The 27,049-nt window shown below is 44.0% G+C and overlaps 1 protein-coding gene across 4 annotated transcripts in view; it reads right to left on the reverse strand.

Moving 5' to 3' along the window:
* VMP1 (vacuole membrane protein 1) overlaps positions 1-27,049 on the reverse strand; it is a 132,011-nt gene that overhangs the window by 43,576 nt on the left and 61,386 nt on the right. For all 4 annotated transcript variants that reach the window (XM_061605404.1, XM_061605405.1, XM_061605407.1 and 1 more), the window contains exon 7: positions 23,538-23,669. In XM_061605404.1, the coding sequence (XP_061461388.1) occupies positions 23,538-23,669 (132 nt within the window). The remainder of the gene's footprint in view (positions 1-23,537; positions 23,670-27,049) is intronic.

Genomic DNA, 27,049 nt, shown 5'->3' on the forward strand with positions numbered 1-27,049 from the left:
TGAACATAGCTTTCACCCCCAAGCCATAGGTTACCCATCAAAACCCCTCTGTAGCCCTAGAGCAGCGAACACCATTGTTGACCTCTACACAAAATGCTAATAAGCCGCGGGATGACCCATCGGCCCAGGAAAAGGCGGTGGTCCACCAGGAGGACATCGGCTTGGCATGTGGAAAGGGCCAGACTTCACCCCTTGGCATCGTCTGGTGGACAGGAAAGGCCAACTCCACCCTAAGTGTCGGGAAGCCATTGCCAGACAGAGTCAACTGCAATGGGGTATTTTCTTTTTTTTCCTTTTCCTTTTTTGGTTTTTAAATTTGAATTTATAATTTTGCAAATATGAGAGAAAGAAAAACTGCTTTTTCTTTCAGGTTTGACAATAAATAAAATCCCATCCATCCTCGCTTAAACGTATAAATGAATATAGGCAGTCCATATGCCCAAATTTAGACTCTCAAACAAGATTGACGATTGTAAGTTATAAATTCAAGCCTGGAAAGGGCAGTGAGATCTTCAGGCCACTGTGTAGTAGATGGCGAGTGTTTATCAGATGAGCATCCCAGAGGGGGGAGTTCAAGTGCTTAGGGGTCACACCACAGAGAAGGTCACATTACACTGGCAAACAAGTAGAGAGCACAAAATCTGCAGGTCCGTAGGTTTGGCCTGGCATCTATTGCTAGAGAAGAAGCTGCCTCCATTTTCCCCTCTAGTTCCTAAACTTCCAGAAGAAACTGCCCAAATATTTCATTTTTTCCTACTTAATCATGAGGGTGAGAAACTTTTTTATTTAAAAAACAAACATTTTTTTCCTGGGTTCTATAGGGGGAAAGACATACAACTTCTAGTTGCACAATTTATGCTCTGTGCTCCACAGCAGCAGCCAAGTTACTTTCCTACAGTCTACACCAAATTTGTGTGTGTGTGTGTGTGTGAGTGAGAGAGAGAAATGGAAGTTTCATAAAGTTAATTTGTTAAACCCACCAGATCCAACAAGGGCTCAAGAGCTAGTGTTAACTTTTATAAGACACCGTGTTACTGCAGAGAACAACACAATAATAAAAACAATTTTTTATGGCAAAAATATAGCTTATATAATGTGAAATAAATCTGTAACACACAGTTTTTACACGGCTGCTGGAAGATGATAATACTTAACTAATTGCATTTATATCCAGCTGTATGAGCCACAGCAGTAGGAGAGTAACTACCAACTCGGTTAAAAACCGCAAGTGATCTCACCCCTCCTAACACTTGGTGATATATAAAAATGTTTTAGCTAATTTTTCAAGCAGCGAGGACAGAGAGAGCCTGAGAGGCTTCTCTAAGGACAGAATTCCATCAAGTGGGGGCCACAGCCAAGAAGGTCCTGCTAATTGTCCCCAAAGATATATGACCTTTGGCAAAGAGGGAAAACAGAGCAGTACAAGGCTGGTTGTACGAGCAGGCTAGGAACGTAGAAACTGTTCCCATAGACAACTTGAGCCCTGACTCCTGAAGGCTTTAGAGGTTAAAATCAGCACTTTTAATGTGCTCTGGATGAAGCTGGGGAAACAATGGTCAGCATTTAAGCACTGGAGAACTACGTTCCTTTCGGCTCATATGGATTCTGGACAGTCTTCAAAAGGCAGCCCCACACAGGGAGAGTTGCAGTAGCCCAGCTTGGAGGTTACTGGGACATGTACATCAGAGTGGCCAGGGCATCACCAACTGGAATGCCAACCTAAGTTAGTAAAAGGTCACCAGCTGTCATCTGGGCATCCAAGTGAGATACTGGAACCAACAGCCTACGTCCAACCCAAGGGATGAACTTAATGTTTGATGGAGAGAGTTAACCTCAAAGCGGTGAGAGCTCCAGAGCACCAAGAACAACCTTGATGTTTCAAGACGGAATGCTGATGGTATGAGTGCCAGAACATTCTTGAGTGCGCTCGGAGGTTGCATTGGGATGTCAAACAAGGGACAGCCTCTAAACCAGCCTTTCCCAACTAGTGGGCCACCAGATGTTGTTGGACCATAACTCCCATCTTTCCTGACCATTGGCAATGCTGGCTGAGGCTGATTAGAGTTGTGGTCCAACAACACCTGGTGGCCCACTAGTTGGGAAAGGCTGCTCTAAAGTATATTGCAGGGTTGCCAGTATGGTGCCCAGTGTGGTACCTCCTAAGGTGCCTGCATATGGTCTCAGCAAACATCCCCTCAAAATCTACAGTGCACAAGGGATAGTTTGCTCTTCCTGCTCAGTTCCTGTTTGCAATGACTCAGCCTCTCCTAACATTGAACATGCCCCTTAAATATGTCCACATTTCACTGGATGCCCAGACTGGACACCTACCCTCCCACTCATTCTGAACACAAGAGAGATAAGCAGATACAGTGGTGGCAGATGTAGGAGCATTTCCCCCCACTGATAGGTTGACTAATCATTTTGTGGTCCTGTCTCTTTTTCTGCTCTTTTAGATGTAGCAGCCATTTTGTGTTGCGTCATGGCAGCCATTTTGTGACTGCCTGGCTCAAACTTTCTCAAAATTCCTGATGTGCCACACTGGCCCCAAAAGGCTAGCAACCTTTAGTAGATGGAAACCTAAAGTTGCCTAACTGATGGAGAATAGTAATACCAAGAGTAGTAGGACTTCAAATTCAGATTGTGGGGACATATGTTTATTTAGTAACTAATTAAATAGGTCCTTAAAACCTTCCATCAAACTTGCAGTATGGGCTCCTAGTCTGTCTTATATATTATTGTTACATGTGTTCAATTTAGATACCTGTTTAACCCTTCCTCTCCTCTGCGCTTACAGCACCTTAAAGACTTATCAGATTTATTGTGGCGTAAGCTTTTGATGAAGTGACTCTTGCCCATGGAATCTTCTGCCACTTGAAATCTGACAGTCGTCAAGGTGCCACGAGAGTCTTCATTTGCTTTTATCGAAGCTCAGCTTTTGGGAATCTCCAAAGCAACCACCAGTTATGGGACTCAAGCTTTACATTACCGAAACATCAATTCACTCCACCTCCCCAAATCGCAACAAAATACTTACTAACGGCAAGAAAAAGCTTATTCACAAAATGGTGCAATTGCTAAAATTTCCAGCCTTTGGCTAAAAGTAATAATGATAATAATAATAATTTAATTGATGTGTCGCCTATCTGGCCAGTGGCCACTCTAGGCGACGTACAACTTAGTTACAATAAAATACATAATAATACAATACAGACGATAAAAATTATAAAACAATGACAGTTCAGAGTAATAGGCAATTAGTCATAGAGATTAACCCTCCCCGGAAGTCCCGAAGGCCTGTCTGAAAAGCCAGGTCTTCAAGGCTTTGCGGAATACATTCAGGGAAGGGGCATGCCGGAGATCGTACGGGAGGGAGTTCCAGAGAGTGGGGGCCGCCACTGAGAAGGCCCTCTCTCTAGTCCCCGCCAACCTAGCTGTTTTAGTTGGCGGGACTGAGAGAAGGCCCTGTGTGGCTGATCTTGTCGGGCGGCATAATTGGTGGCGTTGGAGGCGCTCCATCAGATAAGCTGGGCCGAGACCGTGTAGGGCTTTAAAGGTTAATACCAACACCTTGAATTGGGCCCGGAAAACAACTGGAAGCCAGTGCAGATCGAACAACACTGGAGTGATGTGATCCCGGCGACGACAATTTGTAAGTAGTCGGGCCGCCGCATTTTGTATAAGTTGTAGTTTCCGGACCGTTTTCAAGGGTAGCCCCACGTAGAGCGCATTACAGTAATCCAAACGAGAGGTGACCAGGGCATGTACCACCAATGGGAGCTGATGAACAGGAAGGTAGGGTTGCAGTCTACGTATGAGGTGTAATTGATACCAAGCTGCCCGGCTCACTGCCGAGATCTGAGCCTCCATGGACAGCTTGGAATCCAGAACAACCCCAAGGCTGCGGACCTGGTCCTTTAGGGGCAGTTTCACCCCATCGAACATCAAGTCAATATCTCCCAACCTTCCCTTGTCCCCCACGAGTAGCACCTCGGTCTTATCAGGATTCAGTTTCAACCTGTTCCTTCCCATCCATCCACTCACGGATTCCAGGCACTTGGACATGGTCTCCACAGCCAACTCTGGTGAGGATTTAAACGAGAGATAGAGCTGAGTGTCATCCGCATATTGGTGACACTGCAGTCCAAATCTCCTAATGATTGTCCCCAGCGGCTTCATATAGATATTAAATAGCATGGGAGAGAGGATAGAGCCCTGTGGCACACCACAATTGAGAGGCCAAGGGTCTGAAACCTCTTCCCCCAATGCTACTTGTTGATGCCTATCGGAGAGAAAGGAGCGGAACCACTGCAGTACAGTGCCTCCTATTCCCAATCCCTCCAGGTGATGTAGAAGGATACTGTGGTCGACAGTATCAAAAGCCGCTGAGAGATCGAGGAGGACAAGAAAGGTGAATTCTCCCCTATCTAATGCCCTCCTCATATCATCCACCAGAGCGACCAAGGCTGTTTCAGTTCCATGTCCAGTCCTGAAACCCGATTGGTATGGATCTAAATAATCCGTTTCATCCAAGTGTGCCGACAGCTGATTAGCCACCACTCGCTCAATGACCTTGCCCAAGAATGGTAAATTTGAAATTGGGCGAAAGTTGTTCAAAACTTGGGGATCCAAGGAGGGCTTCTTTAAGATGGGCTTTACAATTGCCTCCTTGAGGGCTAATGGCATTACGCCCTCCTCCAGGGATGCATTAACCACCGCCTTAATCCCCTCGCCCAATTTCTCTTTGCAGCTCACAAGGAGCCACGACGGGCAAGGATCATTTAGACATGTGAATGTATATCATTTAAGGTAATGCATCTGACTTCCACAGGATGAAGAACCCTACAAGCCTTCTCTGATATAGACTATATACACACATGTACATTTGTATTCCCAAATACATTAATTTTAGGATTTTCTAGTCTCCTTAATTCTAATACAAACCAATTAAACACACAGGCATAGAAATGTGATCTGTAACTTAGAACCTTATGTATACAAATGAGTCTAAATGGAACATTTAAAATGGGATCATGTAAGTTTCAAGCAAAGATTGCTATAGTACATTAGCAAAGTTTTATGTTAAAAGCTGGTGCAATTTTAAAAGAATGAGCCTTCATTTAAAGTAATCTGGCAAAAAGATTTGCCACAGATTTCACACTCTACTGTGACAGAACTGCTTTTACAGAATGCCTTCACCTCAGATGGGTACACACACCATTTCAATCTGATGAGAAAAACCAAATCCAGATTCAAATTTCCATCTTGGTAAAAAATGCAATATAAAAACAAAATAACAGACAGCATGTTATTCAGCATAATCAAATAGCTGTTTTAATAATTTAAAAGTAACAACATCTAAAATGTATTCATTCACACATTTCATTTTTGGTGGTCCCCTTTTTAAAGGTTTGTGATATAACATTTCCCCCTCTTTCTAGGATACAAATTTATTGTTTCTGAAAACAAAGCCAAAAATTGGAGGATCTTAATTAATTTGGGCTTCAAAATTCTCCGACGTTTTCTCATGCCCCAGTGTAATTTTATATGCAAGCAACCTGACAGAAAGTTTTGATTTAAATGTAAATTGTTGGTAAAAAAATAAAATGGTTTTAACGTGCACATTTCAACCAATTTCCTTTTAAAAAAAGGCCTGTTGATAAAGTTACCTTTATATTTCTTAATAGAGAAGGTACTTATGAGAACACACAGCTCCTTGTTTAAAATATATTAACCTATAGTGACTGATTAGAAATCTATTTTATGGTTTTATAATTTTACAATGTTTTAATATTTTGATGGTACCCGAAGATACTTTTTGAGTTGGTGGTTTATAAATATTTCTGTAAACTAATTAAATAAATAAAAATAAAATATTTTAACAGAAGAAAAATAAAACAATATTGCCCTAATCATAAATAATTCCATGCAACTCAAATGCCTGACTTTTTAACAAAAGCAGATCCTTCTTTTCAAAAAGGGACTGTTTGCAAGAAACTACAACATTTCTGACTATTTAAAGGTTACTTATAGTTCTCTAGAAGGAAGTATGTTATACATTCACATTATTATTTCCAGTACTAACACTGGAGATTAAAGATAAGCAATTGCCATTCATTTATTGCCAACTGATCCCAAAAGATGGGAACTCTTATTAACTAAACTCAAGTCCACAGATGTAAATTTTGCCTACAAGTTGTCTAATTAAGAAAATCGCACACAATAAGGCTATATCTATAGATAGATTCAAAATATAAAATAAAATAAAGCTTATTTACAAGACAGCCTTGTCTGAATATCACTTTTCTCAAAATATTTGGACAAGTTCTTGGAATTAACAGTTTAATTATACTCACTATTTTAAAACAAACAGAAAAGACCTGCCTGTTGATAGGTTCTGATTTGTTCCAAGAAGGCATTTGCTATATCTTTTATCTACAGATGACAGTATGGAATATATTTGCGTTTGAGCAATCTGAGGACAAAGGCTTTTTGGCATTTTATGCATGAATTCATCTCCCAAGTTGTGCATTTGTATTCATCATTTTCGACTACTAGATTTTTCTGGCTATGGCAGACAAGGAAATTTCAAAAGCGGGCGGGGGAGAGACATTTGCTAATTTCATAACAAATTTTGAAAATGAACTACGTAAGTGGAAATTAACTGTGCACCTTAAAAGAATTAGCTATTAGCCAGATTTAGCTTGTAAGTTATCAATTATTCTGAATAGTTTGTTGCGTGATCTGTCCCACTGGCTAAAAGTTTTGAGGTGGGTGCATCTCTCTCTCTCTCTCTCTCTCTCTCAAGAAAGCAGTGGAGACACATGGAAGAGACTCTTCCCTTCTGCCAAAGCTAGCAACGTTTAGAAGGGATCAACAAGGTCATGCTTGCGATCGAGCAGTAGTTGCTGGGAGTGATCAATCGATAACTTAAATTAGCAGGGGATGCAAATGTCTGTTGGGGGGAGCCATCTCTAATAGCCTAATAAGTACTGGGGTGGGGGGGGGTTGGTGGTGCTGAGAGGAAGATCCATGATCCAATGGGAGATGCTATTTCCCACACAAAAAAAGGATATTGCTGAGACCCACAATGGTGCCTGCCGCCTAAGAAAAATTAAAACCCTGGTCTACAATCTGGGTGCACACACAGAACCTTCAGCCCCCACAGAATCAAACTGCTGGGAGTGGAGATAGCTCCCTTTCGAATGGGGAAAGGAGGGAAGATGGAGGGTTCCTGGACATAGCTGGAGATCTGAGCTTTCTGGATTGGGACCACAACCACAGCACAAGTGGTGCTGCTAGATGTGGGTCTTGTGTGCACGTATGACCCTTTGCTGACTTGGAGCCATATCTTTAAAAAAGAAAGGGGGAGGGAGGAAAGAAAGCAGAAAGCAGAAGTGAACAAGAAAATATTTCCATCTGTACAGTGATTTCATAAGAAGTCTCCCTACTTCTTTTGTACTACAATGCTAGATTTGAGCATTAATTTTCAGTTCCTATTTTGCCCAAATGGTTGCACAAGGCACATGTATTATTGTAATTTGGGGGGGGAGGGTGAACTATGAAGGGTTTTTTTGGGGTGGTGGTGGTGTACATATAATAAAATGCCAAGATTATAGGATATTAATGCCAAACAGGTACAACCTACAGTACTCAAAAAAACAGACTTAATTTCCTATAGATTTCCATACAGCTTAATAACTCTTGCTATAACCTCCTCCGCAAGTGGGACAAATACTATTTGGAGAACTACAGCATTAAAGTAAAAAAAAATCTGAGGATGTGCAACAGAAATAAGGTTATCCTAAAAAAAAGAAAGAATTACACATTCAGGTTTTCCAGCATTTTGGATAAAAGCCCATAATCATGGGTATCTCAACCCTAAAAAGCATTTGCTAAGGTATTGAGAACCATGACTTTTAAGGAGAATTACTCCCATGGAAACATGTTCAAGGTAAAGGTAATGGAAAACAGTCTACATAAGGAATAAATTAAAAGGGCACTTGCCTTAATCCTAACTTTCTGACTGATAAAATGAAACAATTAAAAAAAGACAAAAAATTTCCCCTATGAAATCCCAACACAAATTCTTAGCAAACTTTTTTTTACTTTTTAAACTTTTCTCTTCTGACTGTTTTTGTTTCATTAGTATTACTTCTTTAAAGGCTTTGTATATTGTAGGAGCAGTACATTGCCTTTGGTAAATTCTAGGCAAAAGTGTATATATATTCATAAGCGAAAAATGCAGGATGAAAAAAAAATTCCCTTAAGAGTATCTGATAAAGCAAATGATTGCTCTTAACATATAACAGTTATTCATCAAATACTCTTAAGAGAATCTCTTTATTTCATCCTGTATTTTTTGTTCGTGAACTTTAAAAAAAAATCACAAAAGAATAGTGAAATACAGGAACGAGTACTGATATGCTAAGGTCGAAAAAGTCAAGAGATTCTAATCATTACAAGAGTAGAAAGCACAAAGTGAATAAAGAGAATTACAGAAGTAAAGATCTTTTGAAATTATTTGGATCTCTGTTTTTGGATTCACGGTGTTGGGCTCCTTTCTTTCCCCCCCCATCTTTTTTTTTTTTTAATGAAACTAGCTTTGATTTTCTGAATGAGAATTTACTTGGGTTAAAATGTAAGACAAAACCCATCTGCACTAATCAAAAAGACCTTCAGCAGTTTCATTTCTCAGCTGCTGCAAACTGTCAGTTTCACAACTTTATCCCTTTTTTTAAAAAATGCAAAGAGGTTAAAACAAGATTCACTTTGGGAAATAGTTTTTAAAAACATCATCCAAAAAACACAACACTTTTGACTTAAATAATGCCACAACTTTAGTAACCCGGGTTATTTTAACAGAAAGAAATATATATATGAGATTTGAGAGTTACTTACAGGCAAAACATTATTTCCCCCATATTAAAGAATTTAGCCTTTCTTCTCCTTTCTTCCTGATTACTGCGATTCATTTTCTCTATTGTAACTACATTAATTGCTTTATTTTTATTTTATTTTATTTGACTCAACACCATTCCTAGCAAAAGGATGACTGTTCCAAGGCTTAGAAAAGGGTTTCCTGCCACTAAGGCTACACCAGCCAGGAATAGTTAAATGATTAGTTATTACTTCATTGGATTAATCATCGGATCACAAGAGTTGTGCTGGGAATAGGCATCTTCAAAAAATAAAAAGGAGGTTGAAATTCACACGCTCACATTTACAAAGAATGAAAGCTTTTCTCTTCCTTCTTTTTTTTCCCTAGCGGTAGTCTAGCGGCTTCCCACACCAAGCCTTCGATGGAATGGGATCAGAACTAAAATAGAAAATAACTTTTAAATACAGTAGGGCCCCGCTTTCCCGGCGTTCCGCTGATGCGGCAGCTTTCAATCAGGGGAAATTCCCCATTTTAAAGCCGATTTTGCCGTTTTGCGGCATTTTCGCATCATTTTTGCGTGACGCGACCCATTAAAGTCAATGGGTTCCGCTTTATGGCGATTTCCACTTTATGGCGGGGGCCTGGTCCCTAACCCGCCATATAAGCGGGGCCCTACTGTATATATTTTTGAAAAGGTGGTGGTGAGATAACCACATTAATTCTACTTTCACAAAATGTAGTTTCTGAAAGCATTCTCTTTGGAGAAGAGTAAGGAGCTCTTGGTAGGAAGGTACCAAACTGCCTTCTATTCACTCAGTCCTGTTGGTCCATCTAGCTAGTATTGTCTATGCTGATTGGCAGCAGCTCCCCAGGGTTTCAGACAGGGGGGGATCTCTCCCAGCCCTATCTAATGATGCTGGGGATTGAACCTAGGACTTTCTGCATTCAAATCAGATGCTCTACCACTGACCTATGGCTCTTCCCCTAAAGAGAAGGGAATGCATTTAGTTATTGAAGGAGCCCCCTGAGAGCCCTCTTGATGCACAGGTCTACAACTAGTGGGTCAGGACAACAAAACAAAAAACCTGGGTCATGGCCAACCTAAAGCACATCACACAAGCACCATTTTCTGTCTCTTTCTTCTTTCACATAGGGAGTTTGTTGCTTGTTTTTTAGAAAAAAGAGTAAGAAAAGGGGGAAATAATGAAAAATGGGGGACAGGTTAAGGAAAAGAGAGAGGCAGACGGACACACAGCAAGAAATTAAAAGGAGACACAGGGATGTCCACTCCCATCAGTATGGTCAACGGCCATTGATGGCGATGGGAGTCCACCAATATCTGGAGGGCCGCCAACATTCCCCAGCCTGATGTAAGAGGTTGAGGTTAAAGATCAGTCCGCAGCATGAGCAAAAAAGTGCCAAAGTTGGATGGGAGAATCGGTGAAAGTCGGTTTGCTGGGGAAGGAGCTCCCATTTGGGTATCTCAGTTTCCTAGCTTACTTTTACCTGGATAAGATTCAACGGGGGCCATCCTGCTCCGAGAAAACAACTCGCTCACCGCAGGGTCTCTTTTCAACTTAGCGGAAGAGCGTCACACGAGGGAAATGACCCCAAACCCAGAGAGGCTCTTCCATTCCCACAAGCTATCTCTCTCTCAAGACTTTCTTACCTTTTTTTACAGCCCATTGGAATTTATATGCTACACCCTATATGTGTCTTATTCATTGATTCTCATCACCAAAATGCAACCCCCAATATACCATGGAGTTATACTGCATGACGACCTCTGCTAGCACTGGAGCAGAAGTTCCTAGAGCCATGCTGATGGCTCTCCTTCCGGTTGTGGCATTCTGACTCCAGCCTTTTTGAAATGATGATGTGCTCCTTTCCTCTATTTAGTATTTAAAGGTTTTGGTTTTTTAATTGTAAATTGCTTCAAACAAATAGGAAGAAGTGTATAACTTGCTAAACACAGTATTTTATTTTATTTATTTTAAGGCATTGATGCACCGCATAATTATTTGCATCTCTAAGCAGTATCTAAACTAACTCATCCACCCAGCAAAGCCCTGACTTGGTGGTTTTCAATCGGGGCTCCAAAGAATCTTGGTGATCCTCAGAACCTTATCAGGAGATTCCTCAAGAAAACATCCAACAATGCTGCTTTTGCTATGGTGTTCAGATGTTTGCTGTACATCACACACTGAGCTGCTTAGGAGGAAGGGGAAATTATAAATATGCCCCACCCTCCAAAAAAATAATAAAAGGAACATAAGGAAGTTATTTTGTTCAGAGTCAAATCATGGGTCCCATCTAGCTCGCTAATGTTCAGGTTATCAGATGAAGGATCTCCCACCTCGCAATCACCTCCTATCTGATTCTTTTAACTGGAGATGACTGAACCAGAGGCTGTCTGCATACAAAACAAGAGCTCCGGCCCCGGTTTTGCCGAAGAGAGACCTTTGCCTTATTGCAATTGAAGCTTTCCTTGCAATCCGCAGGGAAGCCTGGGGGAGTGTGCTATGGGGACATACGCAGCTCACACGAGGTGACAGCAGAGCACAAAATGCCAAGCCAGCACCTCTGCTCACCTGAACCAACTATACACCCTAGAACAGGCCTCAGATGCCTCTGCTTTAGGGCAGGTGCTCCATGGCAGACGTGCCAGGGATTGAATCCAAGGCTTTATATAACATGCAAAGCATGTGCTCTGCACAACACCCAACTTTTTTAGAGCTGCAACTCTTAGAAGATTTATTGTCAACTTCCTGTCTATCAATGCACCCCAGAGCTATCACCTGCGCCGGGTGTCATATACGCCTGTCATTCAAGGCAAGCCCATTCATGTGGGCATAGATTGGAAAGCTAAGGCAACAGCTGGCAAATGGTTCATCCACATATTTAACATACCCAGCCCAAGTACAGAAACAGAACATGTCGCTTCATTAAAAAAAAAAAAAAACTCTGCAGGATGATGATGATAATAGGATGCTCCAAGATTGACCCAGCAGAAAAGCAACTCCTGGCTTTACCTGCAAATACCTGAATCGCTTGGCTCTAGAATCTGCCTCCAACACTGGAGGCATTCAGGAGGCAGCTGGATAGCCTCCTGTTGGGGATGCTTTAATTTGGATTCCTTCACTGAGCAGGGGGTTGGACTTGATGACCTTATAGACCCCTTCCAATTCTGTGACTCTATGAACATCAAAAGATCCCTGGTGGATTAGGCCAAAGGCCCATCTAGTCCAGCAGCCTGTTCTCACAGTGGCTGAACAGATGACCCGATGGGAAGCCCGCAAGCAGGACCTGAGAGTAAGAGGACGCCCCTGACTTGTGATCCGCAGCAACTGATATTCAAAGACATACTGCCTCTGACAGTGGGGGAGGGAATAGGGATCATGGCTAGCAGCCACCGATAGCCTCATGCTCTGTTAAAGCTATCCAAAATCATGTGGAAGCCTGTGATGTTCCTGCTTGTAGGGTAAATATGGTAAGTGCTGTTTATATAGAAGACATATGGTAAGTGGAGTGAAAGAGGGGGGGGAGTACATGAGCAGTAGAATGCTGGATGATTGGCTGAGCGTTTGAATGGCTGGGAGTATAAATGGAAGAAGGACAGTTGAATCTGGGTGGATGTTGGGAGTGTGGAGAAAGAGGGAGTTGGAGTTCTGATTAATAATAAGTCAAGTACAAAACAGGAATAGATGAAACCATACGCTTGTGAAACATTCTAAAACTAATCTTGTTATTTCTGATATTTAATAAATACTTATTTGGTTTACCAAAGGCCTGATCCTTGGCTGGGGGATATACATACCAGAAGGGAGGGCAAGGTAATTACCAAGGCTGAACAGAAACAGTATCTAATGGTACAGCAGGGGTGAAGGGAGGAATAATAACAATTCAAGTATCCAGAGTTGTATGCGTTATCTATAAAGATACAAGGGGGTTGGGAACAGCATAAGCACGCAGTCACAAAAGTAACCAGCTAGAGAGAGACTCAGGCAAAGTCTCTGGGAGTATTGGTTATAGGACGTGACTGGTGGTGCTGCCTAGCAGGGGGATCTAGTGAGATCTGTGCTAGAGCGAAGTGAGAAACCATATAAAGGATGGTCCGGACTGGTGGTATCGCTGGTGGTGCCTAGTGAAAGGCAGTAGCCACAAGCAGGTGGGAACCTGACAGGGAGAACCAGGGAAAGACGTCACAAAGCCCATAGATGAATAATGTCCTATGTGCAGAAGTACTTTCTGCCCAACGTTCACCTTTATTGGATGGCCCCGAGTTCTAGTGTTATGTGAGGGTGTGTGTGACAAATTCTCCTCATCTACTTTCTCCCCAAGGGGAGAAATGCGTAAAAGGTCACGTGAAGCCTTGTCTCTACTCATGGTATACTATTAACAGGGTTATGGTCATTTCATGTGCGCATGCGCTGTGTCGCGGTGCTTTCCCATATATGCCTACTCAGAATCAAGCTCCGCTACTTTTAGTGAGGCTTACTCCCAAGACCATATAGGACTGCACTCCCATTCCCTTTGCTTTAGGTGTAAGGAACGCTTGGCCCTCCAGATGTTGCTGAACTACAACTCCCATCATCCCTGGCTTGCTGGGGTGGATGGGAGTTGTAGTTCAGCAACGACTGGAGAGGCAAAAGTCTTCCCATACTTGTTTTTGGCGCAGGGGAAAGGCACAGGGCATTCGACAGCCTCCACACTCCTGATTGTATCAACTGGCCCGTAGATTACACAGACCATTTGAAAATTGCTGAGGGTCCTGGCGGAACACTTAAAAGATTTTTCTGCCTGTGGTAGCAATTGTAATGAGCCAAATGGTAATACGTTAAATACAATGCGAGTCTTAAAAATTAAAAATACGATTAAGAAATCACTGCGAGTATTTGATACAGTGGATGCACCGCCTCCCAACGTCAACCACAAATCCACAGACGTGCCGTGAACCACCTGAATGAAGCTTACGGACCGCTGGTGGTCCACGGACCACAGTTTGGGAACCTCCGACAATGAAGATCGTCATCAACGGGTACTCGGTGGAAATGTCCACTTCCAACATGCTGTTAAAGCGGTACAATAAAAGCCTGTCTAAAGTTTCCAGATGGGATTTCCCTCTCTACCATTGCCCCCCCCAATGGGGGTGTAGGACAGGTTCCAAAACAACAATCGCAAAAATGTAACAAAGGAAGATGATTTCAACTATGCACAGAGACGGAGCAAGACAGGAGAAAGACAGCTGATGGGGAAGGGGCCGGAGCTCAGGGGTGGAGCATCGGTCTCGCAAGCAGAAGGTCCCAGGTTCAATCCCCTCCGAGTTAGAGCTGGGAGAGACCCCTGCCTGAAACCCCCTGGAGAGCTGCTGCCAGTCAGTGCAGACAATACTGAGCTAGATAGTTTGGCCGTAGATTCCAGTGGCAACAGTTACAGCAGCGATGGCCATGGGTCAAAGCGGAGCTTCTCCCCATCCCCTCTAAATAAGGTGGGGCCAGCAATCAATCTCCCTTTGCTGCCAAACTCTGCCTGCAGCCAAGAGGCCTGGCATGCGAGAGGAGTCAAAAGAGTCTAACTGATGAAACGATGAATCACACAAAGCGAGACACAATGAAAGGGAGTGCGGGGGCAAAGGAGGAAAGTGTTTTCCTGGCCCAGCCTCTTTAATGGGGTGGGATGGTGTGGGATGGTGTGGGATGGTGTGGGATGGGGGACCCCATCTGTTGGCACATTTGCCAGCACCCCCTTGTTCTGGCCCTGTGACCCTCCCCACTTGAAAAACTTGGGTGTGCATTAAAAGAGCTACTGTAAGCTACCCCCAAGGACTTGCATGCACTCAATGTGAGAGAGACGACTCGCACTCCACCTGTTTTGGGAAATGTGATAGGCGACCATCCAACCACCCCTTTGTTGCAAGCTGCTTTGGGGAAGTCCGCCCTTTCCCACAGACTCAAAAAGGTAAACAACCAAACTCAGGAGATTTCTGTGGTTGAGTGAATGTGGGGTCCCCTCCTGATCCTGATAGAGGGATTCCTCTTTAAAGAAGGATTTAAACCCAGTGGAGACTGGTGGCCCTGATGTCAGTGGGGCAGTGGAATCCGCTCCGGGTTTTAGTCTCAACTTTCAAGGAGCTGTCCAAGGTGCATTCCATGAAAGTTCGGAATCAGAACCCGGAGCGGATTCCACTGCCCCACTGACATCGGCGTCTCCACTGTTTAAACCTCACCATGGGCAAGATCTCTTGATCATTCACACATTTCCCTAAGCTGGCCAGCTTCTGATTTTGCTCGAGAGTGTGGAAAGAAAAGTCTGCACAAGGCCTGAGGCTGGAGAGCTATCCATGTGCTCAAGGTCTTAAGTGTGTGTGTGGGTGGGAGGGAGAGGGAAATGAACATGGAAATTAAAAGTTGCAAGGATTTTCGTGCCACTCTTTTCAAAACCAGCCTAACAAAGGTAACCTAACACCGCCCCGCCAGTTTTATCTTTCCTTTCCCTCATTCAAGACGGGTCAACAGGTGTGTGAGAGTTAACTGAACAGGGCACACGCTGTTCTTTCGCAGATAGCTAAAGAAGTCTTGGAAAGGGAGAGGGGAGGCTTACACACTCATTAGTCAGCACTTCTGCCGACAACCCGTCTCGCCTGTTAACTCAGCCGTTGCTGGTTTAGCTTGGGAAAGAGGGGAACGGGGAAGCAGCTGCTAGAGCCGTAATGTGACTCATCCCCCCCCCAAAAGGTCACAGCCTCACACCTCCAAAAATGGCATCTCTAAAAGAAAAAAAAGGGTGAATGGGTGAGTGGGATTCTGGGTTTAAAGAGAAAAAAGGGGCAGATAGTTTAGGGTAGTGGCAAAGAGACTCGAGGGGTGGTCCACAAAAGCCCACAGTTCAAACCTCACGTCACCCAACTAGTTGGACTACAATTCCCATCATCCCTGACCACTGGCCATGCTGGCTGAGGCTGATGGGAGCTGGAGTCCAGCAGCATAGGAAGCTGTCTTTTGCCAAGCCAGCGCACTGGTTCATCTCGCTTGGCATTGTCTACACTGACTGGCAGCCGCCCTCCAGGGCGCCATGGAGATGCCATTGGTTATTTGAACCTGGAACCTTCTGCACACAAACAAGGTGCTCATTGAGCTACGGCCCCGCCCCAGCCCCAGTCTTAGAGCATAGCTGGTGGAGCAGAGGGCAAGCGCTTTGAACCCCCCTCCTTGATTCGGGCCTGTCCCCCTCGGAGACCCTGAAACGTCCGATCAATTCCCAAGAACCAGCAACCCTATTCGGCGTGAGAGTCTGGCTGCACAAATCCACATCCCTGTGCATTAAAATCCAGGGCTCCCAAATTATTGGGTTTGGGCGCTTTTAAAACGCATCTGTCTGTCAATCCTGTTGTCCTTTCTTAAAACTTAAGTAGAGCGTCTGTTCTCACGGTGGCCAACCAGACGGCCACAGGAAGCCTGCAAGCAGGACCTTGTATCTCCTCTGCCTTCTGTTCTTTGTACTCTGTTCTGAAATTCCCGCTCCCCAAAGTCTTCCAAGTTCCCCTCTTGCCCCACAACCCCCCCTCCCGAGGCCATAGGTCTCACATCCTACCCTTGAGTGTGACATAGGGAGTACATTATTAAAATAATTGTTTCAAAATGTATTTTACATCAACTCTCCAAAATGGGCAATTCACAGAACAAGTTGCTCAAGGTGGGTTCAGAGCAGAGTGCGACATATTAACTAAAGAGGAGAGAAAAAGGAGATATGATAGCACTCTTCAAGTACATGAAAGGTTGTCACATAGAAGAGGGCCGGGATCTCTTCTCAATCGTCCCAGAGTGCAGGACACGGAATAATGGGCCCAAGTTACAGGAAGCCAGATTTCAACTGGACATCAGGAACAACTTCCTAACCGTTAGAGCCATCCGACAATGGAACCAATTACCTAGAGAGGTAGGCAGCTGGACAGCCATCTGTCAGGAATGCTTTGATTTGGATTCCTGCATTGCGCAGGGGGGTGGACTTGATGGCCTTACAGGCCCCTTCCAACTCTGCTATTCTGATTGTATGATGTGGGGGGGGGGGAAACCCCAACAAACAGCACACTAAAAGTCTTACCTAGCTAAAGCAACTTTATACACCCGTTGCCCCTATGCATCTGCTTAAATAAAAAGGATTCTACATCATTCCTGGGAGATGCTGGTGCTCAAGATTCCAGTGTATGCTCATCTGAAACAAAGCAAAGAGTTCCCTAGGTGAAGAGTCTGAGCAGTGTGGCGACTGGGAGACAGACAGGCGAGGACACTAAGTTGTTCTAGAGGGGCGGCTTTATGAATCTCGAAATTTTCCCAAGGATATTTTTATTAGGCAGTTTTAGGAATGCTAAGGGGAGATCCCACTTCAACTTTATTCAAAGGACCTGGGAATTAGTCGTGACCAGCCCCCTCATCAGAAGTCTGAGATTTTGTGAAGATACACATGTTTTTAACCTGTACAGTAGGGCCCCGCTTATATGGCGGGTTAGGGACCAGGCCCCCGCCGTAAAGCGGAAATCACAGTAAAGCAGAACCCCATTGATTATAATGGGGCGCATCGTGCGAAAATGCCGCAAAATCGCAAAAACGGCTTTAAAATGGGGAATTTCCTGCCGCCGCATTAGCGGAATGCCGGAATGCGAAGCGCCGGTAAGCGGGGCCCTACTGTAAATCCCAACTGCCATAAACAGTGGTGTTGTCCAATTTGATTTTTTAATATTTCATTTTTTTAAAAAGAATTAAAAAAACTCCAATGGGAAGGATCTTTGGAGACAAGGAGCGGACACCAAAAATGCCTATTCAGGAGCCCTGGCTGTTCATACTTGATGCATAGAAAGGAGGTGCAAACGACCACGCCAAGACGATCACCTGCTTCTGAAAGGGCAAGGGGGCTTCAAGTTGGAAAAGAACCAAGAGCTGGGCCCACTGATCTCATGAAGAGCGTTGGGCCCAAGCCCTGAAAAGAGTTAAGACACATCAACCCATATTAGCAAAATGAATGCCTCAAGGTCCTGGAATGTACAACACACAGACAGATCTTGCGGTGGCCACCCATTGAGGAAACACAGGCCAGATGCAAAAGAACAATTAATAAAGGAAGGAAACTGATGGAGGAGGAGGAGGAGGAGGAGGAGGAGGAGGAGGAGGGTGGTGGGGAAAGGACTGATGGGAAAGCTCTAAGGGGCAGACAACGGCTGGCCTTTGGCGTTGGGTCCAAATCAATGCATTTAAGGGTGGGGGTGGGAAGGAGGCATAGAAAATCAACATTTCCTCTGTTTCAAACATGGTAGCCTCCCAGTATCTAAGCCAGCTCCCTCTTTTATGAAACCAGCTCATAAACTATTTTAAGCGTGCCTGTTTGCTGGACAGTGATGAAGAAGTCGCAGCAACATCATCACCCTGTCTGGCAACCAGAGGATCCTTCTAATCAGAAGAGAGAGAGAGAGAGAGAGAGAGAAACAGAATTCAGAAGCCAATTGGAGCAGATTTTTATGCTAACCAAGAAACAGAAGCTTGGCTATGAGAGGAATTACGTACAGCAAGAGAAATGCCCAGCATTGAAAGAAAAAAATTCCTCAAGCCAAGATCCAAAGAATCATGTAACTAGTTCCGTGTGCCCAACATGGCTTTGAATGTGTTTTGTTAAACAGCACGCAGACACACAGACACGCCGTAAACCTCCAATCTCCAAGGCGGTTTGCAAGACAGCAGAGAATAGGAGCCAAACTCTTCAAAGAAAACAGAAATAAAAGCAAAAATCTCACATATGCAGAAGCCCTTGAGTGCACCTGAAGAAGCTCTTTTGTCCTGGTCTCAGAGGAACAGGGTGCATTCTAGGGACATCAGAAAGGGTACTCGAAAAGGAAAGTGTCAACCTGGCTTTATTTTCCAGTATGATTTATTATTTATATCCCACCTTTCCTCCAAGGTCCTCATTTGGTTCTCCCCTGCTCCATTTTATCCTCACAAGAACCCTATGGGGTAGGTTAGGTTGACAGATGGGGACTGGTACACCCAGTGACCTTCATGCCAAGTAGGGATTTGAACCCTGGTCTACTGGATCCAGTCTGACACTCTAAACACTACACTGCACCCCACACATCATCTTTCCTTTGTGTCTCAGAAGTCTATCTTTTCACTTGTCATTTCTTTAAATTTCCAATGAGTACTTTATCCTTAGAAGGACCAAAAAAATCAACATATATAACAATGCGGCCCATTACAGTCTTGTAAGTCAGCCCACAAAAATTACTAACCTAAACTTTTTATTTTTTTTACTAGCCTACTGTGAGGCTAGTAGCCTGTCTTTCCATGTGGGCTGCACAGAACCCACACATTCCTCAAGGACAGCCAATCCACGGTTTAGTGTTACACATGAGCCACTCCAGTATATGAGGTTTGGTGGGAAACTGATAAGAACAGCAGCTTGAAATGGACAGGGTGTCCTGTTTGTCATTGAGCATTTAGGGTGGGAGTTTCAGACATTGTTTTTATGGGGGGGTTGTATACCCCCAAAATAAATTTAATATTATGTGGTTTGAAGATGCTTTTCAATAAATTAATATGATTATTCCTCAGGAGCTACAACCAGCACACACTCCCTTGAGAAAAACACCGTCTTTTCTGCTTGCTGTTCCCATCTTGAATATACGACAGCTAGCCTTATTTTAACCCTTCCTGCAAACGTGAAATGTTGTCCCTGGTTTCTAATTTTAGACGATCCACAGAGAAGTTATTTCATCTCTCCAGCTTCGGCGGACTGTTCATGTCAATGACATCGTTGTACACAAGCAACTGTTAATATCCGTAAAAAGCCTAACAAAAAGCAACGGAGAACCATTTTTTTAAAAAAGAAAAGTAAATTCACAGATAACATCGCCAGCAGCAACGCCAGCTTCAGCCTACAAAACTACACCTGCTGATGAGGCAATAGTTAAAATCTTCATGACCGTTCACCTACAGCACCCTTCCATGTTCTTTAAAAGGGAAGGCGGAAGGGTGTGGCAGGCGCACTTGGGACTCTCCACCACAAAAAAGCTAAGAAGAGAAGAGGAACTCCCCACAGGAAGATGGAAAAAAGAGGGCAAGTCTCCACAAACACTCTAAGAAACACTTAAGAGAGATTTCTCCGCAATGGCCTCTTTTAACTCCTGAGTTCATTCTCTCTCTCTTTTTTTTTAACTCGTTGCAAACATTCAGCCCCATCTCGCTCTCCTGGACAGGAAGTCGTCCCCAGGGAACTCTTGACGCAACATTAACCCCAAGAGTGAAAAACTTAAGCTGAATATGAAAAATAAAATAAAGCAGAGAGAGAGAGAGAGAGAGAGAGAGAGAGAGAGAGATGCATCCCCCCCACACACACACACGCCCTCCAACCCAGCCCTCTGGAGTCCACGTTGACAAATTCTTTAACGAGTCCTGTGGTTACAGGGAAGCTGGTTTCACCCTGACTCATCCCTGCTCAAACAGTTTACTGGAAATGGAGGGGAGGGGGAATTTTCTGAGAAATCATGTGATGGCCAGACAAACCACAACCAGCAAAAGGTTCAGAGGAGTAAAAAGAAAGAAAGAAAGAAAGAAAGAAAGAAAGAAAGAAAGAAAGAAAGAAAGAAAGAAAGAAAGAAAGAAAGAAAGAAAGAAAGAAAGAAAGAAACTAACTAACTCCAGGTCTGAGTAACAACTGACACTCCATAATTCCTAAGACCAGCCCTTGATTAAATTATCTGAGGCTTTAGGCTGCCTTAATCCCTTTCTAAGTTTCTTAGTTCTTTGAAGGAAAAGAGAGAGAGAGAGAGAGAGAGAGAGAGAGAGAGAGAGCAAACAAAACAGTAGGGCACTGATAGTAACACAAGGCAACTGCCAAATATATTTTATTTTATTGGACAGCAGGGAGGCAAACGGCAGAGGAACAAAAACTGGAACGCCTGCGTGCGCAACCGGCAAATCGGTCACTCTAGGGTGACTTCTCACGCTACGCTATGCTGCCTGGTGGCAAAAGCGTTGAGCTTTTTTTAACCGGTGCAGATATGCAAACACATACTCGGCAAATGGATTATTAACACATGTGGCTGGCTGCCAAACAGACCCACGAAGTGCAAGGTGGATACCAGCAGCTTCTTCACCTGTGGGTCTCCTGAGGCAGCCAGGTAGGTGCACCGTTCTCCAGAGGTGGCGAAAGAGTCACCCTTTTAAATAAATATATATTATATAGTGTCTTGGGTTGTATCCAGTGTTAGTCTTACTCAGAGCAGATTAAAGGACTAACTCAGAGTGCTCTTGTGTTCAGGTCTTGCTTCCAAGCTTCCCATTGAAGCATTTGGTTGCCCACTCTGAGAACAGGATGCCAGGCGAGATGGCCCTGTGCTGTGGCCTGGTCCAGCAGGTTCTCATGATGTCCAGCGATGCTGCGTGTACAGTTTTTTGGGGGGTAAAGGAAGGAAGATTAATGCTGCCCTGAACTTAAGAATGTAAGAAGAGCCTTGTTACTGGATCAGTCCATCTACTCAAGCATCCTGTTCTGCTTTACAGTATGTAAAGCAGCTCTTAAGACTCTGAAGTAGAGATTGGGAACCTATGGCTCTCCAGATGTTGTTGGACTCCAACACCCATCGACCCTAGACAGTAGCGGGCAATGGTCAGGGATGATAGGAGTCTAGCAGCATCTGGACAGCCACAGGCTGTCCACCTCTGCTATAAAGCCACAATGGGAGAGAAATGTTAAAAACAGGCAGGTGTTATCTGTTAGAAACACAGGAAATGACCTCATAACTCATTGGACTAGTTGTCCATTTAGTCCCTGACTAAACTGACTAGCAGCAGCTCTTCCTGGGTATCAGGGACAGAAGGCTCTTTTCTCCATCGCCACCTACCTAATCCTTTTAACAGGATGCGCCAGGGACCTTCTGCATGCAAAGCTTGTGCTCTGCTGCTGAGTTTCGGTCCTGGGGTCCCAAGGATGGGGAGGGTTCAGAGCGAAGGACCCTGAAGGCTTCAGAGGGGGTTTGCAGCCAGCATGGCTCCCCCCAGCCGCTCCCTGCTGCCCACAGGATGCCTTGCTCCTAATCCTCTCCTCTTAATGCAGTCCCTGTAGGAGACACCATTCTAAAAATCAGGAGGCAGGAGTGAGATGTACACATTTTGCAGTGACTTGGGCAGCAAAACAAAGCCACAACAAATAATACATTGGCCTGGTTCCTTCCAGCTGTAAAAGTTATCTTGTGATCATAATCCTGGACAAGCAACCCAGAAATGCAGACTCAGCTACCTTTCTCTCTCTCCCACCCCCACTTCCCACATCTCAACTCATTCCTTCTAAATCTCCACCACCTCTTTCTCCATTCTCCTGCCTCAGGGAAGGGGGAACTTGCGGCCCTTCAGAGGTTGTCAGACTCCAATCCCCACCACCCCTCCCCGTTGGCTGCGCAGGGCTGAGGATGCTGGGGGCTGGAGTCCAAAGACACCCAGTGGGCCATTGCTTTCCCTGCCCCGATCTGAGAAGCGACAGGCCTCCTCTCTCAGGAGGTAATGCCTCTTTTAAATAAAGGCATTCTCCCATCGCTTGCATGCAGTAGGGGAATGCAACTTCTTGATCAGAGATGGGGGCGGGGACCTATGGTCTCTCACCGCCCCTGACTATTGGCCATGCAAAGCTGAGGCTGCTGGGAGTTGGAGTCCAACAAGACCGGGAAGGCCACAGGTTGCCCATCCCTGGCCTATCTCTCTGTGCCACAGTTTCTTTTCTAACCTTAGCCATAGTTTGCAGCCTTCCCCAACCTTTGAGTCTCCAGATGCTGTTGAACTACAACTCTCATCAGCCCCAGCCACCATGGCCAATGGTCTGGAATGACAGGAACTGCAGTCCAGCAACATCTAGGGAATGCAAAGGTTGGGAAAGGGCTGGGCCCTAGATACATGCCCCATGCTTCTTGTCAACATACGCAGAGTGCTTAAAGCTTGCTGGGTTTCTGTTGTTTTGTCTTGTCTTTTGGATCATCATCATCATCAAGATTATTAAGCCTATTTCTACCAAACTGCCCTCTTGGGAGGGGAGGTATTGGGCTGCATCCAGCTATGCCCTACTCAGAGTAGATCCCTTCAAATCAATGGACATTAGCTAGCCATGGCCATGAGTAGGACATCTTGCCCTTGGGCACCCTTACCTATGCAGAGGAATGAGTCAATTTCGGTTTTCCCATCTTTCCAACGCTAAGTTCAGCTCTCCACATTCCCACACCCCTTTGCCATTTAAAAAAAACACAAATGAACAAGTCCTCATGAAAATCCATCTGCGTTTTCATGCAAGCGTCTCCTAATGTATGCCTTCTCATATGCAATTTTGCCTAACAGACACTGTTTTGCAAAGCAATTGGCCCTAACACAGAGCATTTTTGAATGTTATTTCCATGAATGCATGCACTTTTACGCATGCTTCACCCTAGCCCATGCATTTTTGTACACATTACTGGGCTGGAGAACTTGCCCTGAAAAATTCAGAGACGTGTGATTTTCGAAGGATTTCAGAGACGTGCGAATTTCAAGGGATGGCTGTGTTTCAATTGGCGTATAGCTTTGGGAAGTGCTGATCAGGTCAGTTGGCCTTTAAAGGCACACCAAATCGAATGCCTCCCCCCGTCTCCTACCTGGGCAGTCTCAGCGTGTTCCAGCATCTCCTCAAACTCCTGATACTCCTCATCGTCAGGTTCTGCTCCAGAGAGACGGGCTGCCCTGGCCATGAAGTATGGAGGCAGCTCCCCAATGGCTGTGCCGGCACCCTGGATGGGAAAACAGGGAGCAGAGGAACACAAAAACAACACAGAGGTCAACATTTCCTTCCACTTACTTTGGTAAATTAAGCTGGAAGATGGTATATCTTGTACAACTGCATCCAGTAAATTTCATGGCAAAACGGGGAAGACAGCCCTGGATCTCTCTGTGCTGCAGGTAAGCAATTTGAGACTCTGGACTTAATGGTCATATAGAAAACATTTTTTTGGGGGGGGGTCACTCATTCTTTCAAGTGGGGTTCTGGACCTCTGTCCCAAAGTCCTGAATGAATGCCACCAGTGAACATCCGGTCAGTGCTGACCCAAGACAGGGCTTTTTCAGTGGTGGCTCCCCCTTGTTGGAATACCCTCCCTGGTAAGATGCACTTGTCTCTCTCATTATCGAGCTTCAGGGGGGATTTAAACACATTCCTGTTTACCCATGCATTTGATGGCCAAGAGATACCTGGCCATGGCAACTGTGAAATTGGTAACTGTGAGGGTAGGCTATTGCTTTTAAATGTTTTCAGATGTTCTAAATGTTTTTGAATGTTTTAAATATGCTTTTATCCTGTTTCAGCACTGTTGGCCCTCGTGGGTGAAATACATAAGATGATAATAAAAATTATAATGGTGATGACAATAAAAATGATGATGATGATGATGATGATAGATAATCTAGCGCTCCACCATCAAATATGGCACACATACACATAAATAAATATGGGGTGGGTTAGGTCTTATTATTATTGTTGAGATTTTGTATATGTTTTTATTTTGTACGTCGCCCAGAGAGGCTGGACAGCCAGCCAGATGGGCGACTAATAAATTTAATAAATAAATAAATAAATAAAAATAAAAACAAAGCAAGCAGCCAATTTGGAGTGGGTGGGAGGCTTATCGAGCGGCCAGCCATTATTTTATGAAAGCTTAGGAATGTTGAGAAGGTCCATCCTCCTGTTTTCCACAGTGGCCTATCAGATGCCTGAGAAGCCCACAAACAGGGCAAGAAGGCAACAGCTCGCTCTCTCATTGTTGCTTTCCAGGAACAGGTATCCGGAGGTAGGCTACCTCTGATCCTAGAGGTTACATTCCGTCAATGTATATTTATTTATTATTTATTTATTAAGATTTATATCCCTCCCTTCCTCCCAGTAGGAGCCCAGAGCAGCAAACAAAAGACACTAAACACATCTTGAAATATCATAAAAACAGACTTTAAAATATATTAAAACAAAGCAACCATTAAAAACATATTAAAACAAAACATCTTTAAAAACATCTTTTTTAAAAAAAGCTTTAAAAACATCTTAAAAAGCAATTCCAACACAGACACAGACTGGGATAAGGTCTCTACTTAAAAGGCTTACTGAACGTTTTTTTTAAAATGTTTTTAACGTTGTTTTGTTTTCATGTATTTTAAGGTCTTTTTCTGACGTTTTAAAGTGTTTTTAGCGTTTCTGTTTGCCGCCCTGGGCTCCTGCTGGGGGGAAGGGTGGGGTATAAATAAAATAATAAATAAATAAAATAAATAAAGAGGGAAGTCTTCAATAGGCACTGAAAATATAACAGAGGTGTCCTAACAGTCATAGAGAAATCCATCTTCCATGAATTTTACCTAATGCAGTGGTCCATGAGCTTCATTCAGGCGGTCTATGGCATGCCCACATTAAATATTCATATTGATTTTTAATTGTCTTCTATTGCTTCTTTTATTTTTTATATTGCATTACAGTTTTAATTCTACGGAGTGAGAACAATGAAACACAATAAAATAAAAGCAGCATTAAAAATACAATTAAAAATCATACAGCATCTAGGGCGGCACGTTACAATTGCAATCCAAGTGGTCCCCGGAGACCATCAGCAATTTTCAAGTGGTCCGTGGGGGAAAAAAAAAAGGTCTGGCAACCACTGATGTATAATACCCTCTTAAAGCTCTCTAAATCTGTGACGACCTGTCTTGTGGTAGTAATAACTTTCATAAATTAATTAAACTTTTATGTGCAAAGATGTGCTTTCCTCTGTCCCAAATCTACTGCTCATAATTTTGCTGGGTGATCCTAAATTCTGATATTGGGGGGGGGAATCTGGTTCTGTATATTGTAACCCTGAAGTTCTGTAACCTTTTTTTTTTTTAAGAAAAAACAATTTTGAGTCATTACGAACAAAAGCCACTTTTAGCATCCTAACAAGATCCAGGATCAAACAATCATGTTAATGGAGTGAAAGGAAGAAGGAATGGGGTAAATGGTAATGCCCTGAAATATAAAATTTGAAATATAATGTTTTAACGTTTTGTCTTCTAAAAACTCAATCTGTCCTTTCCATTTCATTTCCATTCTAAGGCACCAGGTACTCTCAAAGTCTCTCAAATCTTAAAATTCAAAGGCTATAGTAATTACTTATGAAACGTCCCACAAGCTTGCACATCTTATTGGCATTTCTGGTCCTGTACTGCACGAGCCTGAAGTGCGTGTAATCTATCCACAAGGGCTTTCAAATCAGAATTCTTGCCAATGTATGGATTTGCAAAGAGAAAGGCATCAGATCAAAGCTCTTAAGCCGTGCTGCTTAACCTGAGTAGAGGCTAGGCTGCTGTCTCAATGATTTTGAGAAAAGGAAAAGATTTGCGCTCTGTGCATGTTCTGAGCATCGCCACTGCATCCACCAGAGGAAAAGACAAAGAACATTCAAGGAGTCCTGCTCAATCAGATCAAAGCTTCATCTATTTAAGCATTGCTTCCCCACAGAGGCCAATCAAAGACCTCCAAGAAGCGGGTTGTAAATGTAGCCATCACAGTTAACAGCACTTAAGACTGGCCTGGCTCTAGGGCAGGAGCAAGGAGCCTTTTTCATCATTCCTATCTGGGCAACCTACCAAGGGTCACAGGTAGGGAGGAGCCAGAGGCAAAAGTGGGTGGAGCAATGAGTGGAAGTTTTACCTTTGTACAGTAGGCTAGTTGCTACACACACCCCTCTCTGTCCTCCACCCAGGCAAGCAAGAAAAGGCATCATCAGAGTTCAAGGAGGCCATTCCAGCAAGGCAAAAACACTCATGGAGGAAACTGAGTGGGGATGGTTAGAAGTGTGGCCTCGGAAGGGTGCAGCCTGGGGAGAGTCCCCCAGACAGAGGGGCCTGGAGGGCCGTGCTTGACCCCCAGGCTTGATGTTTCCCCGGCTCTGCTCTAGATGCGGTTCAACTACAACTCCCGTCATCCCTGACCAATGGCCATGATGGCGGGGGCTGATGGGAGCTGTAGTCCAACAACACCTGGAGGGCCAGGGATGTTCATCCTCATCGGCACAACGGAGAACCCGTCAAGCCTGTAGATTTCTTTCTTTGTCTATGTCCTCACAGAGGTCAAAACCTTCCCTCCCTTTAAGAA

This window comes from Rhineura floridana, chromosome 21, assembly GCF_030035675.1.
Source record: "Rhineura floridana isolate rRhiFlo1 chromosome 21, rRhiFlo1.hap2, whole genome shotgun sequence".
NCBI classification, from domain to species: domain Eukaryota; kingdom Metazoa; phylum Chordata; class Lepidosauria; order Squamata; family Rhineuridae; genus Rhineura; species Rhineura floridana.